At 45.0% G+C, this 17,118-nt stretch overlaps 1 protein-coding gene across 2 annotated transcripts in view; it reads right to left on the reverse strand.

The window, feature by feature from the left end:
* The window catches only part of PLCB3 (phospholipase C beta 3), a 2,354,563-nt gene that overhangs the window by 57,207 nt on the left and 2,280,238 nt on the right, over positions 1 to 17,118 (reverse strand). For both annotated transcript variants that reach the window (XM_044075790.1, XM_044075791.1), the window contains exon 31: positions 6,248 to 6,305. In XM_044075790.1, the coding sequence (XP_043931725.1) occupies positions 6,248 to 6,305 (58 nt within the window). The remainder of the gene's footprint in view (positions 1 to 6,247; positions 6,306 to 17,118) is intronic.

The raw sequence follows: 17,118 nt of genomic DNA on the forward strand, positions 1-17,118 counted from the left end.
CCCAGGGGTAGGACAGGGCATCCACTTTCCAAGCCATGCAGTGATGCTCTGTGGTGCAGAATTTGCTGAGCTGATGGTTGGTGTGGGAGGCAAAGAGGTTGACCTTCGGGGAGCCCCATTTCTGAGTTATTAGGGTGAAGGTTCTTCTGTTGAACTGCCACTCACGTGGGTCCAGAAGATTTCTGCTTAATTGGCCAGCCAGAGAGTTGAGAGAACCTGGTAGGAATTGTGCTAACAGGTGGAATTGCATGGCAGAGGCTGTGTGCCAAAGGGTCATGGCCAGCCTGGATAGAGGGTAGGACCAAGTCCCCCCCCTGCTTGTTGACATACCACATCACAGTGGTGTTGTCTGTTTTGATCAGGACAGCCCCTGGGGAGAGAAGGGGCTTGAAAGCTATCAAGGTGTGCTGGACAGCCATCATCTCTTTTGGTTGATGTGCAGAGGGATTTGCTGTGGGCTCCATTGGCCCTGTATGCACCTGCCGTCCAGGTGTGCACCCCAGGTGTAGTCTGATGCATCTGTGGTGAGGGTCTAGGTGGCGTGGGGTGGTGAGAAAGGTAGTCCCTTTTTGTGGGTACATGCTGTTGCCCACCAAAGAAAATCTTTTCTGAGGCAAGGAATTATAGGTATAAGAGTCTCCAGGTCTTGACAGTGTTGACACCAAAGGCTTTTTAAGTACCACTGAAGTTTCCTCATATGCAGTCTGGCATGTGGAATGAGTAGTATGCAAGATGCCATGAACCCCAGAGCTTGCGGGATCTTCCTTGCAGATAATTGGGGTCTGGTGGCTAGTTGAGAGAAGTAGGCTGTCAGGAAAATTTGCTTTTCTGGTGTAAGGAATGCCATCTGGGATGCTGTGTCCAGGCTTGCTCCCAGGAATATAATCCTTTGGGTGAGCACAAGCCAAAGGGAAGCGCAGAGAACCAAAATTTATGAGACCCTGCCCTGAAACTGAGATATTTCCTGCATGATTCCCTGATAGGAATGTGGAGGTAGGCCTCCTTTAGATATAGGGTGGCTAGCCAAGCATCCTTGGAGAGCATGGGTAGCAGCTGCTGGTGGGTGAGCATTTTGAATTTTGGGATCACCAAGAAGGTGCATAGAATGGATAGATCGAGGATGGGGTGCCAGGGTGCCCTCTTTTCTGGGTACCAGAAAAGGTTTGGAATAGAAACCTTGGCCTGTCTGTTCTACAGGAACGTGCTCTACTGCCCTCACAGAGAGCAGGGAAAGGACTTGCTTTTGAGCCTTTGCCCACTTGTTTGGAGGTAGATCTAGGAACCCTTTTGGGGTTGGAAGGGTGTGGAAAGAAAATTTGTATCCCTGAGACATTATGTTGAGAACCCAGCAGTCGTTGGTAATGGTGGCCCAGGTGCTTGCGTGAAAGGAGAGTTTTACTCCTAGGGGTAAGTGAAGGTGGGCAGAGGGATGGGGTGGGGGAGGTGAGTCATTGTGAGTTCTTACCAAAAGGGGGTGGCTTAGAACTCTGGTTCTGAAGTGAAGGTTAGTCCACTGCTTACATCTCTGCATTCCCTGTGGCTGCTGTCTGGGGGGGCATGGTTCCCCTGGGTCTGGGCTGGACTGGCTTAGTGGGAGCAGGAAAGAACCAGCGCTTGGTGGGACAATGCCTGCTGAACCTGGGTGACTGGACCTGTAAGAAATAATTAACTATCTGCATAGATTTTGCTTTTTCTTCCATCTTTTTTAAGACCTCTTCTGCCATAGTGCGAAATAAGTTGTCTTTGTGCAAGGGGGCATCCAACAATTTAGATTTGACATGGTCTGGCAAGGACTGTTCCTTAAGCCATGCATGCCTTTGAATGACAGATCCGGTGACTGCTGCCCTGCAAGAAGCTTTTAGGGCGTCAAAACCACAGTGCAAGGTATGTTTAGTTACTTGACCTGCAGAATGCATTAACTTCTTGTAACTCTCTAGATTCTGCACAAGCAGGAAAGGAAGACATTTTTTGTTTGAGGAGTTCCAGGGTATGTTGCTGAAATTTTAGCATATGGAACTGACAATTTAGTACCCCAATAGCAAGAGTAGCTGAGGAGTATACTTTTTTACCGCATCTGTCTATTGCTCAGGAATCCCTATCTGAGGGGGTGGGATTCTTAGCAGAGGTTGCTTTAATGCCTTTAGGCCCTTGAAAATTACCTCAGGGTCAGCAGTAGGATTTCTAAAAAGAAATTTGTGAGAGTCAGGGACTTTATAGTACCGGTCTGATTTTCTGGATGCAGGAGGGAGATTGTGAGGAGTCAAGCTGGATTACAGGAAAACATCCTCCACAACATCCAGGACTGGGGGGGGGGGGTGGCCAATGGTCTGTGCTGTGGAAGATCTAAGAATTCCCTGAGTCTCTTTTTAGACTGAGGGTAGTCCTGACTCTCCCATTGGAAATGCTCCCTTAAGGTAGGAAGGGTTTCCCCAAAGGAAAAATCTTCAGGGGAGAGGCTGAAGGGATAGAATCCTCATAAGTACAGTGGGGTTGCATGTCTTCATATTCAGATGCATCAGTCTCATCTGACTCTTGTTCAGACAAAACTACAGGGGACAGATCTCTTTTCCTTTTGAAGGGGGTAGCTTGGCTTCCCCTGATCAGCATGATAAGGTCTTCTACCATTTTAAGCATTTGAGACTGAGGCAAGGAAGCAGGTGCCTGAGATTGGGTCATCAGTTATTTGGGTGTGGTTCGTACCCTGGGCCTAATAAACTCTGTAGGTTTAGAAAGAACGGTAGCAGAGAAAGAAGACGTCGGTTTGTGTTGAGAATCGGTAGTGCGAAGGACTCCTGGGAAAGCAGTGCCTGCTCAGTTGCTCTGGACCCATCCAAGGTAGAGATGACCGCAGGATCCTTAGTCAAAGAAGAGTTTTGCGGCACACCAGACTCCAAAACAGTCTCTGTAGCGGCCTGCGAATCCACAGAAGCAGGCATCTGGGGCTGCAAAAGCTCCTCACCGAGGACCAGAGAACTGACGACTAGCTTAACGGGAGCGTCGTCAGTAGGGTTGGACCTGTGCCGTTTATCTTTATCTTTACATTTTTTCGGAAGATCTGCTGTCAGATGGCTTACTGAAGCCATATCAGAGTTCAAGGACTGTAAGCAAAAATATCTAGCTACAATAAGGGCCCGATGACAGACAGTTTTGGCGTTGAACAAAGCACAGAAGCGACAATGGGGGGCGTCGTGGTCTGGGCCTAAACAAGTGATGCAGTAAGAATGAAAGTCTCGGTGTGGTATTTGCTTTCCACAGGCAAGACAACTGTTAACTTTTTCTGACATTGGTTAATGCAAGAAAAAAGGATCCCCAACGAGGCACTTAGCTTTAGAAGGCTTCAGCTTCAGTTTGGAAGACGAAAATCAGGTAGTGGCTGACCGGCACTCGTGCGAACTGCTTCTGCTTCGGGCTCCATGGCAAGAAAGACTGATGTAATGGCGTCGGCTGCCTTACTTTATACTACTGACGACCGGACTCAGTCCTGAAGCGACAGCAACCGATGCAAAAATACTAAGCCTCTGGTATTCGGGCTGGCCGAGGGCTACTCTGGCAGGGATAACTCAAATGTGATGACTGCAACAGTGAAACGTGAACATCAGCCATTTCTAGCTATGTCAATAAAGACGGGCTTTACCACACGCTCTCCAAGAACTGAAAATAATATCCAGGTTACAGTGGCTTGGCAAAGGTGCATGATGTAGACCAAGCAGCGGCCTCGCAGATCTCCTTCACTAGAAGCTGTAACAGTAATGGTGGGATGACATACTGCTGGGAGGGCTCTTCCCCACACTAGACTTCCCAAATGATGTCCCCAATGAAGACACTTGGCTCTTCTCACTAAGCCAAGAGGGAGATCTTTACTTTCAGTGCTACAAGGAGCACATTTTTGCCATCTGATGCAAACTTTGGTCAAGTTGTTATCAGAAAGAGCCTAAAGGGGAAGAAAAGCAAGAGAGTGCAAGAACTTTTACTGATAAGAGCAAGTCTTGAAATGAAAGCTATGAGCAGTAAAAAAAAAAAAAAAAAAAGATTGGTGGAGAAATTACAGCACTTATGCAGTCAATGCTTGACATGTCAGTATGTACTGTTGTGGATGTGCAACAGTCTTTTAACATAGAAATAATCTGAAAAAAGGTGACAAATTCTGAAGGATAGAGAAGATAAACCCTAACAAATGGAACACTGAAGGCAGGTCCTCCTTATCAAAGCTGACAGCCAGATTAACAGATATCAACTTGTTTTGAGATAAAAGATCTCTAGTGACTAGAAGCTGAAGGGGCAGACATGCCACCAAAATCAACATACGTTCATTCACCAACCTCCATGTCCAAAAAGAATGAGTTCTGGCCTTTTTTCTTATGTGAAGAGACAGAGGATCCAAAGTACTTAGACATTTTCCTCAATAACCTCTCCAACCTTTCATTCACAGTAACAAAGCATTTTCTGATTAGAGGCAAGTCCATGCACAGAATGCAAATACCTGAATGTTAGTCACCAGACTCGAGGAAGAAAGCAGGCAATATGTTCGTCCAAAAGGATTTTTTTGCCTGTACAAGGATATATCAAACACAGACTTGCCATCTTTCATTATTTTTACTCAAATTAATCACTGTAGGAATACAGTCTATTTTCACAGGAGGGCAGAGGTAGCATTTATACAGATGTGGGGAAAATCTGGCCAAGGCACTAGTAAAATTCACCTTCTCTTTTCAATTTTTTTTAGAGTGCAAAAGAACAAAAAATGTGGGAGGAGTCAGTAAGTGCTCAGGGATAGCCAAGTTAAATCAAGTAGATTAAAATATTATATAGTTCCGTTTGTAGGAACTGGGACCAGAACTGCAGTGACAGAAACGGATACACTTAAATGTACTGCATAGAAAACGTGACTAGAAAGGAGTTGGTATCATTATTATTATTGTGTTATCATTATTATTATTATAATAAGCAATGGGATAAAATATGCACTGGGAGAGAAGCAGTAAGTTAGTGGTATAGGAAATGCTGGCTTATGTGAAATTATGACAACGTACAGTACAGACAGAAATAATTTCAGAATGCAATTTTTGAAAATGCAAGCTCTAATTTTTGCTGCTCTGGAGCTTTAAAAATGGGTACATATCGCAAATAGTTTTATGGTTTTAATTAGTTTTAATAAAATGTCCCTACTCTTTTCTAACTGCATGACTAATTTTAATATATACAAAGCCAAGCAGCTAGTACCCCAGTTTAACATCTCATCAAATTTAAAGAAAAATAAACAGCAAGAAACTTACATACAACAAAGACTGTCAAAACACTGGCACGTTCTTCCCTATCTCTCTGTAATAGATGGATAAAGTCCCTGACTAAGACCAAGTTCAACTAGCACCTTAGGTTCTGGAAGAGCTGAGTGAGGAGGACAGGGATGAGTGGTGGTGGCCACTTGCCTATTTTATTGGGGGGGGGGTGTTGAGTAAGAGGCGTTTTCCAGTTGGCTAGTGCTCCAAGGGAAGTGTAGGCTTGCAAAAGATGCTGCTGACTGGGAGATGTAGAATGGATATGCCAGCTCAGTGACAGCAGCACTCACGGGGTAGAAGTACAGCCTATTAGAGATAGCCTGAGTGTCCTCATTAATGAGGAAACTACCACGAGTCCACTGAAATACTGGGAAAGTGGCAGCAGTATGAGGGTTGTAAGCCATTTGGTAGGAAATTAGGGGCTGCATAAGGGAGTGGATAATAGCCACCCCCTAATGGGCTCATGGACTGCAGGTCTAGACTCTGTGGGGTGGGACTAGTACGTCATTCAATGAGCAACTGGCTGCGGCAAGCGATGATGGTCTACAGATTGCTGGTTGCCTGCATGACGGCCCCTCTGGCCATCTCTTGCCCTGATGCTGGGGATACTCACTATTGGGAAAAAAGGGTTCAAGTCCTATCATGGGATTGGCTTTATGATCAGCAGGCATGGGGATAAAAAGGTTTTAGCAAGCTCTGCTCATGCATAACAAACAAAACTAGAAAAGGAAGGCCTACCCTTCTCTTTGTAGGCAGGTACAATGGCAGACAGGTAGGTCTCAATGAAGACTTAGAAAAAAAAATGTGAAGATAAATGGCACCTGATAATGAAAGACAGTTATAATGAATACCTGCATAGTGAGAAAGCACAAAATAAAATGATCTACATTTTATAGAAAACTGTCATTTGTTTTACAACAGAAAGCAGCAGCATGACGGCTGAAAACATGTAAACTAATAGCTATACTTACCCTACGTAAGGAGTTGACTGACTCAGCAATGTGCCGTCGGTTGATCTCTGTTAGCTCTCTAAGAAGACAAAAAAGCAGCAATCAGAAAAGATGTGTACAGGCACAGCAAGCTATCTTTTTGTTTTGTTTCTTCCTCAAAACTTCAACTCAGTTAAGTCCTAATTGCATCAATGAATAACCCATGTCTAACCAGGAAACAAGTTTAAGTAAGCTGAAATAAGCACACAATATTACAAGCAAATGGTATACAAAGACTTTAATTTCATTTATTTCTGTGAATAAACCATGAAAAAGACCATATCTATAATGTTCTATGAACCTAAACACTGGTACTACCCAAGTCTTCATGACAGATCAAATCAAGGGACTCCTATCAAATAAAGGGAGTCCTATCAAGACTTGTGTTGCTGAAAAAAGAAGCCAAACATCCCTTTCAACTGTGAATTAATATGTATTACTGTATGACATAGCTAGGCACACATGCTTAGTATCAATGTTTTAAATCAGGCTGACCAGAGCCAGTAACATATTACACACACCATTGCAGTTTGTATATCTAAGACAAAGTAATGACTCCAATCACAGTGCAGTTTTGTTAGGAAGTTATCAACATTGTAGATGGTCACATAGATTCACTGTTGCAATACTAGCCCGAATACCACAGCTCTTCCCTCTCGTGGCCCAACTGACTCTCTCACCTACCAATGTCAGGATATCTGTGGTACCTAGGAGACAGAGCATTATGCACTAATGGATACCCCATCTTAGAGGAAAAGTAAAACCAGAACACTTCACAAATCTCATTCAACATTCTGTTGTTGACCTCCGTGAAGAGGAGCGACTAATCTGCTGAGTGACAGGGGGAAGGTGGGGAAGTACAGTGCGAGTACCATCCCAGCTCAAAGAAACCCAGTGGATAGTGGGAGGGAGTTGGTACTGCAACAAGCTACTTGAATATCTACAATTATTGTAAGTTCTTAACTCAACTGTACTACGTTCTTTATGACTCACTGTTGTAGTACTGACTATTGGGAAAAGTCCCAAAACTCCAAAACTTGAGAAACCAGAGGGTGGCTGGCCTACTGAAATGGCTACAGCAAAGCTTTCCCTTGACATGATGGAAAAATTATAATGCTTGACAAATGTGTGCAGGGAAAACCAAATACCTGCATCTGAGAAGGCCTATGTGGACACCCTTTGAGGAAGGTTGTAATGATTAGCTGTGGCCCTGGTATAGAGAGTTCTCATTTTATCTAGTACTGGTTTGCCATGATAACTGCAGCAGAAAGCAATACAATGGGTTAGAAAATTTGGATATGGTTCGTCTGCTGAAAGGTTTTCTCTTTTGGCCTTAAAGAGGAAATAAAGAGCTCATTAGATTTTCTTACTGATTTGTCTAAACCAGATAAAATCTCAACTGTCTACGTCTGTTTACGGAGTGTAGGATTCTTTCACCTTGTTTTGTGGAGAAGGGAACAACAGGAATGCATTGCCTGATGTAATGAACGTTCTGTACATAACTTTAGCATGAAGGATGTATTGGTAAGGAGACTGATCCTGTCACTATGCAAAAAAAAGTTGTGCTCTTACCATAACGTTCATTCTTTGTTGTTGATCTTCATTCATTCATTACTGGTGGATGTCGGTTCCGTCCTCGGAACAGAGTCGGCCATTATAAAAAGCTTGCACCAGCCAAAAAACCCTCGAGCTAAGTCTTACCCATACTGCCCCTCTCTATATTACCTCAGATCAAGTTTGCTTGTAAGAAAGAAAGAAAAAGAAAGCAGAGGCTTTGAGTAACTTCCCTATCATAGGCTAGGACCATATCCGAAACTCCAGGAGACTTTTGGAGGGGGATGGCGGGTGGGTTGTAATGAATGAATGAAGATCAACAACACAGATGGAATGTTATGGTAAGAACATAACTTCTTGTTAATCTTCATTTTTTCCTTAATGATGGGACAGAGTCCCTAGCTACTTTGCTTCCTGGGAGGCCCTATGGAAGAATATTCCTGAGTACCATTGAACCAAAGGAAGCTCTCCCCCTGGAGACCATATCCAATTTGTAATGAGTTATAAAGGTATGAAGGGTAGACCATGTTGCTCCCACACAAGTGTCATCCATAGAAGCTCTTGCATGGAAAGCGACAGACGTTGCAACTGATCTTGTGGAATGCACTTAGACTTTAGACAGTAATGAGGTTTTGTTCTGTCAATAAATTAAGCAAATACAGTCTGTCAGCCATTTAGACAAAGCAACTTTGGAAACAGGTCTCCCTAGTCTTGGTCCTGAGATGACACGAATAACTGGTCAGATTTTTGTAATGACTTAGTTCTGTCGAGATAAAAACACAACTGTCTATGCACGTCAAGCAAATGTAGTGAATATTCTCCTTGGTTAGAAAAATTTGGAAAGAAAACTGATAGATTTATGGTTTGATTAATAGTCAAGTCCAAAATAACTTTGGGTAAAAAGGAAGGGTTAGTCCGGAGTGATGCTCTGTTCTTATGGAACACTATATGTAAGGCCGTTTTATGCACAAAGCTTGCAACTCAGAAATTCGTCTTGCTAAGGTAATGGCCATCAAGAACAATCTTCCAGGATAAGAATTTCAGATTGCAATTGGCAGCAGATTCAAAGGGAGGAAGAGTCAAGGATTGTAGAACTAAAGTTAAATTCCAGGGCTCAATCGGTGGTTTGAATGTGTGTAACTCCTTTCAAAAATGTTTTACAGAGGCAGTGTGAAATCAAGGAAGAATCCTTGAAACCATTATAAAATTGGAGACTGCCGCCAAGTGTACTCGAATAGTTGAAGCTGCAGCTCCAGAGTGAAGGAGGTTAGATAAGTAATCTAGCACTGTAGAAAAATGGGGCCAAAAAAAGGTTTACTCTATTTTTATAAGACCAAATTATGAATCTTTTCCACTTGCTTAAATAAAGTTTCCTGGTGGATGGTTTATGGAAAGCCAGAAGAATGAGTCAGACAGGAGAGGACAAGTTGTTTTGCTGGGCAATTACTGGAAGTGGAGGAACCAAGCTGTCAGCGTGAGGCTCGATATGAATCAAATCCTGTGGGTGCGACAGCAGTTCCGGAGTTGGATCCAGGGCCAGTAGGGTGCAATGAGGATTACTCTGCTTTTCAATTGAAGAGCCTTCTTCAAAAATTGTGGGATCAGAGGAATGGGAGTGTATGCATAAAGAAGTCCTGTGGGCCAATCGTGCACCAAAGCCTCGCTTGGGGACTCCCCCCTATGGGGGAATTAGGGCAAAGTAGGTGCTGCATTTGTGATTTGCAGGGGACGCAAGCAGATCACAGCAAGGCTAGCCCCAGCGACTGAAGATTTCTGCCACTATGACAGGATTGAGGGACCACTCATGAGGCAGGAGAATGCATCTGCTCAATTTGTCTGCAATTACGTTGGAATCCCAGGAAATGAGCGTTGCTATCAGAAAGCAGCTGAAAGCTATTGCCCATTGCCAAATTCTCATGGCCTCTCAACACAACAGGTAGGACTTGGTTCCCCATTGTTTGTTGATGTACCAGACTACTTGACATGTTGTCGGACTGGATGGCAATCACTCCTGAAGGGAGAACACGTTGAAATGCTTGCAACATTAAAAACACTGCCCTCAGCTCTAGAGTACTGATATGCAGGTTGGCCTCCATGGGTGACCAAGGGCCTTGGACTGTCCTTCCCTGGAAATGCCCCCCCAGAGAGGCATCCATGGTCACTATGGCTCTGGGTTGAGAGGTGGAGAAAGGGTGACTCCATAGGTGGTCCTCTGGCATCATCCACCAAATTAAACCTTGTTTGCACCAATTTGTTATCCTGGTTCATTGCAGTAGTAAAAGTCACTGTTATAGTCTCATGTATAGTCTTGATGGTGGAACTATTGTTATCGATGTTGCCATTGACTCTAATAGTTGGAGGATTGCTGAAGCCAGAGCTTTGTCATGACAAAGTAACACCCGGAGTTGAAATCTTTTCCAGCCTGTGGAGTGGGAGGGAGACTAGGCAAGACTGAGTATCGAAATTTGCCCCTATGAACTCCAATCTTTGAGAAGGAGTCAAGTTGCATTTGTCTTTGTTTACTGTTATCCCCAAGTGTTCCAGTAGTTGTAGAGTGTAATGAGTGGCTGAAACAAGTAGATGCTTGGTTGGGGGAGTGAGGAGACATTCTTCTAAATATGGAAACACCCGAAATCCTTGCAGTCTCAAGTAAGCTGTTGCCACTGCCATGCATTTGGTGAACACTCCGGGGGCAGTAGACAGACCAAAGGGCAGTGCTCAGAAATGGCTCACAGTCAGAAGCGGATGAATCTTCTGGAGCATTTGTCCATTTTTATGTGGTTATACGCATCCTGAAGATCTATTGAATACATCCAATCATCTTTCTCCAGAAAAGGAAGCACTGACTGAACCGTGACCATCCGGAATTTCATTTGTTTGACAAATTTGTTTAGGATGCTGAGGTCCAGAATTGGCCTCTAGTATCCTGTCCTTTTTGGCACTAAAAAGAACCTTGAGCAGAATCTGGATCCTATCTGGTCTGGTGGGACTTTTTGGATGGCCCCTCTTTGAAGCAGCTTTTGGATTTCGTGATCTGCTACTTCCCTTTGACTGGGTGGAACATCGGAAATATGCGTTAGCGGACTTGGGTAAAAGTTGAAAGGGATGTGGTAACCTCTAGCAATTACTGTCTGGACCCAAAGATTTGTGGTTATCACTTGCCAGGGAAGGTGGTGTAAGCCGCGGTGGTGCAGCGCTAGCGTTGTCGCCTCACAGCAAGAGGTTCTCCCGTTCGATTCTCGGCTGGAGCGCCTTGTGTGTGGAGTCTGCATGTCCTCCCTGCGGTTGAGTGGCGTTCGAAAGACATGCGTGAATAGGCGTGCCTTCGTTGAATGTTGGACATCGAGCTGGCACCTCGGCACCGTAAAAATTTACTGCCAATCATTAGCAGACCGGAGTTCCACTGTGGCGACCCCTTACCGGGAAAAGCCAAAAGAAGAAGAACAACAACTTACCAGGGAAGGTGGTGCTGAGAAAATCATCCACTGACTGCTTCCAGAGATAAGCAATCGGGCCACTCTTCAGGAGCACTAATAGGGTTGCCCAGAGAAGGAATCTCTGGATCCCTGAATACGCATACCCCCTCTGCCTCTGAAGGGGCATCTTCTGGTTGAGTTCCCCCCCTCTGCCCCGGGGGAAAACTCACCACATGTGTAGTGGAAAGGACCCTGGGATTTCTTGTACCACATTTTTCCACCCCTCTGATTCCTAGAATAGGATCGTTGGGGGATGGAAAAATGTATGCCTACCCTAGACAAGGTCTTACTGTCCTTTTCACACCTGGCTTTTTCATCCTTTTCATACCTTAGGGACAAAAAGAGAAGAGGCCTCTACAGGGACATTCAGAAAGGAAGACAAAGGGATCCACAAAATCACATAAGAGCATCGAGGCATGACGTCTCGTGACAACGCCTGCACCCACTGCTCTAGCTGCCCCTTCAGTAAAATGAGAAATCAAACTGCATGAAAGAGTTAGAGATAGATTCCAGGGTGGCAAGCTGTGAGGCAACTTTGTCACATACCCAATCAGCAACTGCTCCTGCAAGGGTTTCTGAGAGTTCTGAGATTAGATCTTTCTGAAGCCGGGTAAAGTGTGCCAGATAGTTCAGGGACCGAAAGGCGAAGGTCGCTGAAGAGTACACCCACTTCCCAAGTCTGTCTATCGCCAGAGACTCCCTGTTGGGGGGGGGGGTGGACAGTACAGCTCTCCTCGGCTAGCTCTTTCTTAGTGGCCGTCGCCACAACCATAGCAACAACTGGCAGGCCCTTGGACTGGTCTGGACTGTCCTCTGGAGGAGGAAGAATTTTGTCTGGTCTCCGGGGGATAGGTTCAATGGTATCTGGATTCTTCCAGGAGTGCTGCACTATGAGCTGAACCAGGTCATCTGCAGGCAGGGTCACCCAGGAAGCAGAGGTCTGTGCATGGAAAGCCTGCAAGAATACAGACTCCTCCAATGAAGGGGTGGTGGACTTCTAGTCCACCCACTGCTTCAGGATCTCCAGTACGTCTCCAAAGGAGACATCCTCAGTGGACGACTGTGGGGACCCTTCCCCTTCATCACAGTCTGCATCTTCTGTGAGGGATTCTTCAGGTGAATCCATGTGCTTCCTCTTTTGCATGATCTCTTGCAAGGTATCTCCTTGGCGGGGACATACAAGGAGGACTCTGCAGAGTGGGTTCCTTGTGGAAGGATGTCTTGACGTTCTCGTGCCCGGTGTCCTTGAGTAATGGGCTGTGTCAACTGAGGCTCAGAGGAAAGGTATATATGGGTCTCCGGAGCCAAATGTACCAGTTGTGAGCTTACTGAGGCAAGTGTCCTCTCCATCACCTGGAAAGCAGGTCTGCCCAAAGAGAGATGGGAGCCCGGAACTAAGAAAGACAACCTCAGGACTGGGGTTGCACCCTGCTCGACAAACCCAATCCCAGGGAAGGAGCCACAGGAGGACCTGGTTCCACCAAAGCAACTGGAACTGTAGTAGACGGCGCCCATGAATAAACAGGTGCCACACTAGGGATCATGGTGCAGACAGACCAGTGTCAATCCCAAGGACGGCCCTGCTCCGGATGAGTCAAAAACCAAAGGGTAGACTCTGGAGCCATGATAAGGCCTACCAATGGAGTCGAAGAAGCTGGAACCGGGGTTGGCGTCAGTGTCAAAGGCTCTGATGCTTCCAGGGTGGTCAAAGGAATGAAGTATGTAGGAGTCCATGCAGAAAAATCCTCGGCTCCGGGTGGGACAGAGGATTTGGAGGGTGTTGGAAAACCTCTGGACACTAGGAGCTGATTCACAAGCCTCACTACATACAGTTCTGAAAGGCTCCTGGAGGAGCGGTTGGATATTCCTGACAAAAGTCAGGATGCTCTAGGAAGGGGCTACATTGTTGACCAAAAAACGGATCCACCAAAGGGGAATATCGGGTCAGAGGGGGTTATTTCACCTTTTGGCACCAAGGTCAAATGACCAGCATGATGTACAGGTAGGGGGGGGAAGTGACCGGTGTTGGAATGACTATTTTTGGAGCTGAAAGGGAAGTCGGTAATGTTGTCACAATCGGTGTCAAAGTCAGAGTTTGAGGAGCAGGTGCTGAGAGTAGCACCACAGTCGGCTGCTGAGGTGACGGCACCAAAAAATGGCACCATGGAGGGGGTTTGAGGCCCCGGTGCCGAGGATGTTGGTGCCAGTTTAGAGATTTTTGCCATTGGCTCCAAAGATTTGGACTCATTAGTGTGAGGAGAATATGGTAAAGATTTGCTTCTCTTTTTGTGTTCTTTCTTTGGAGGGGATGAGCCCTCCTCCTCAGAAATAGCCTCGGCAAACAGAGATTTAAGAAGACCTTTGAGCAGGAGTTTATTTTTGCATTTTGCCAATGTGTGGGAGCTAAAGTCTTTACAAATGTCACACACAGGTTTTACAGATAGGTGTGGTACCTTGAGACAGTAAACACAGGATGTATGGCTATCAACATTAGGCATTTTCCTGTCACATTCGGCACAGCATTTAAATCCAGTGGTATTCTTTTTCTCAGACATAGTAGCACAAAAAATATACAATTTAGTCACAAAAGATAAAACGCAGAAACACACATTCAATCACAAAGAAGAAAGTTTTTTTTTTTAAATACAGTAAAAGGGGAAAGAAAAAGGGAATACCAACAATGGTATTGAGAATTACCTCAGAGGTATGGAAAGGCCTGTACCAGTGATGGTACAGAGAGTACTAAACTTGGTAAAAGACAGAGGAAAAACAGAGAGGGAGACGCACAAAAAATCAAAAAGTATGCGACTAACAGTAGGCTAACTAGGTATATGCAAAAAAGAGAGAAGAAGCTTTAGCAATAGACAAAATACAAAAATTTATAAATGACTTAGTTGAGAGCTGGCCTAACATCTCTTTATTCAGTATGTAGCAAACAAGATCTGGGGTAATATAGACTGGGGCAATATGGGTAAGACTTAGTTCGAGAGTTTAGTGGTGGGCACGAGCTCGTTATAACGGCCGACTCGGTTCTGAGGATGGAACTGACATCCATCAGTAAGGAATAAATGAAGATTAATAACATCAGATCAGCAAGCAAGGTTTCATCCAAGTGAAAAGCTTGTAACACTGACATCCACCTGGTCTATGTCAACAATGCTGCCAAAAGTGCAATCTTTCAACACAGGAATTTTACAGAAGTGGAAGAAATGTTTTAAATGGAGGCAAAGTGAGTTTCTCAAAAACAAATTTTAGGCCCCATCTCACACTGACCTTTTTAAGGGGGGGGGGGTTCAAGTGCAAGACTCCTTTAATGAACGATTTCATTGGCAACTGAGGGAAAAGGGGATTTGGCGGTAAACAAGTGGAGATGGGTGACACAAGTACATTTAAAGAACTAAGGGACAGCCTTGTCTTGTATAGGTCTGATAGTTAGATGAGGACAAAAGGGTGTCTGATAAGATACTGGGTCCTTTTCTCTATTATGACTCCAATGGCAGAAATGTTTACATTTTTCTCTAAATTGTTTTTTGTGCTGGATGTTCAGGTCTTTCTCAGGCTGTGTTGCACAACCTCTGAGATAATATGCCCAGTAGGGATGAGTTCTAAATCATCCACATTGACAACTTCAAGTGTGAGAGAATAACAGACCTCTTGTTTTGAGTGAAGAGGTTCTGATCATTGCTTGCTAACTTAAGAAGCAGGGAGAAAAGTACAGTTGTGTACACTTACCATAAATGTAGATGTTCAAGTGTATTCACCATTGCAGTCCTGACTTGTGAGATTACCTACCGTGAAAGCCCTTGGCCAGCCTGACTACCAGAGAAAATCCTTTCTTCCTCCTAAGGCTGGTGGGCGCCCTAACTGATGTCAGTATGCTTGATTATATAGGGAGCAAACCTACGTCATGAAATCAGTTTTTTCTTGTCTGAGAAAGAGAGAGGCCAAGGAGTGGGGTGCCCTTGGCTAGAAAAAAGGCTATAAGTAAACTACCTAGTAGGCTAAGGGGGAAGGAGGAAGGGAAAAGAAGTGAATACACTCGAACATCTACGTTAAGTGTACACAACTGTACTATGTTCTTCATGTTTCACTGATACAGTGCTGACTTGTGAGAAGATTCCCAAAGCTGAAAAGAGGGAGGAAGGAGATTAGGGAAAGGGGAAGAAAGGAGAGGATGGCCGTGGCAAATCCTGCTCTAGACGTAGAAAAGGCTGCCAAGCAGTACTGTTTGGTGAAGGTATTCACAGATGACCAGGTGGCAGCTTCCAGGATGTTCTTAGTAGGGACCCCTTCCAAGAAGGCAGCAGAGGTTGCAGTACACCTAGTGGAGTGTGACCTGACAGCATCAGGAGACATTTTGCCATGATGGCTGTATCAAAAAATCGATACAGTGGGAGATCCTTTCTGAGATCGTCTGATTAGAAGCTGGTTTTCCCTCGGAGCCAGGGGCAAAGGTCAGAAAAAGCTGGTCAGATTTTCTCACGGCTCTTGTTCTGTCAAGATAGTAGCAGAGCTGAATCACATCCAGAAAATTAAGTATACTTACCCCTTTGTTCCAGAGGTTGTGAAAGAATGCAGGCAGTTGAATGGCTTAATTTAGAGAAGTGTCAGTGACCACCTTGGGTTTGAAGGAAGAGTAGGTTTTGAGGGAAACCCCGCCTGGGTGACAGATGAGGAATGGCTCCACTGCCATGATAGCCTGCAGCTCAGAGACTCTCCTAGCAGAGGTGACATCTAGCAGAAGGTTAGTTTTCCAAGCTAGAAACTTCAGTTGGGCAGAGGCTGCAGGTACAAAAGCAAGCAAGCAATGTCAATTTTTCCAGAACAAAGTTAAGGTCCCATGAAGGGGTAGGTTGCCTCCTGGGGCAGTCTGATGTGGATGACTCCCCTAAGAAATTGTCTCAACAGGGGATAGGAAAAGACAGGCGGAAGAGCAGGTATATGGGCCGAAATGGCAGATGCATGAATTTTAATGAGGAGTAGGAAAGGCCTTTATGAACTAGACTAGTCAGGTAATTTAGAATGACAGAAATTTGGGCTGAATCAGGACTGTGTTGCTGCCACTGGCACCAGATGGAAAATATTTTCCACTTAGCTGAGTACGATTTACTAGTGCTAAGCCTTCTAGATTCCTTGAGAATGTCTTGAACCTGTTTGTTTAGGGTGATCTTGCCCTGGATGTTGTTGAATTATCCAAGCTGAATGGCTATGTGACTGCAGGCTGAGGTGCATAATCCTTCCTTGTCCTAAGTGAGAAGGTTGACTCTGAGGCAATAGCCATGGGCTATGGTTGGTTAGTTTCAGAAGCAGAGAATACCAGTGCTGCATGGGCCAGTCTGGGCCCATCAGTATTGCCCTTAGGCCCTCTTCTCTTATCTTTAAAAGCACTTGAGGTAGTAGGGGTAAGGGAGGGAATACATAAATGAACAGATGAGTCCAACAGGAAGGAGAAAGCATTTGTTCTCCAGGCTGACTTCTGTTTGATCCTGGAACAGAATCTTTCCAGTTAAGCGTTTTCTTTGGTGGCGAACAGGTCTATCTGTAGGACTTCCCATCTCTGGGCCATGCTAAGAAATATTTCCTGATGCAGATGCCATTCAAGGGGGGGGGGGGTCCATCAAATTTCAGCTGATGGGATCTGCTAGAGTATTTTGAGCCCCTGGAAGGTATTGTGCCATAAGGTGCAACCCCAGATTGAGCAGTTTCTCAAACTTGTATCTTTAGGTGGCATACAGGGTAACAGTGGGTGCCCCCCCCCCCACCTGTTTATGTGCCACATAACTGTGGTGTTGCCTGTTTTGATTAACAGGACCCTTAGTTCCA

This window comes from Protopterus annectens, chromosome 6.part1 (assembly GCF_019279795.1).
Source record: "Protopterus annectens isolate FY-2018-M chromosome 6.part1, PAN1.0, whole genome shotgun sequence".
In the NCBI taxonomy this organism is placed as follows: Eukaryota; Metazoa; Chordata; order Ceratodontiformes; family Protopteridae; genus Protopterus; species Protopterus annectens.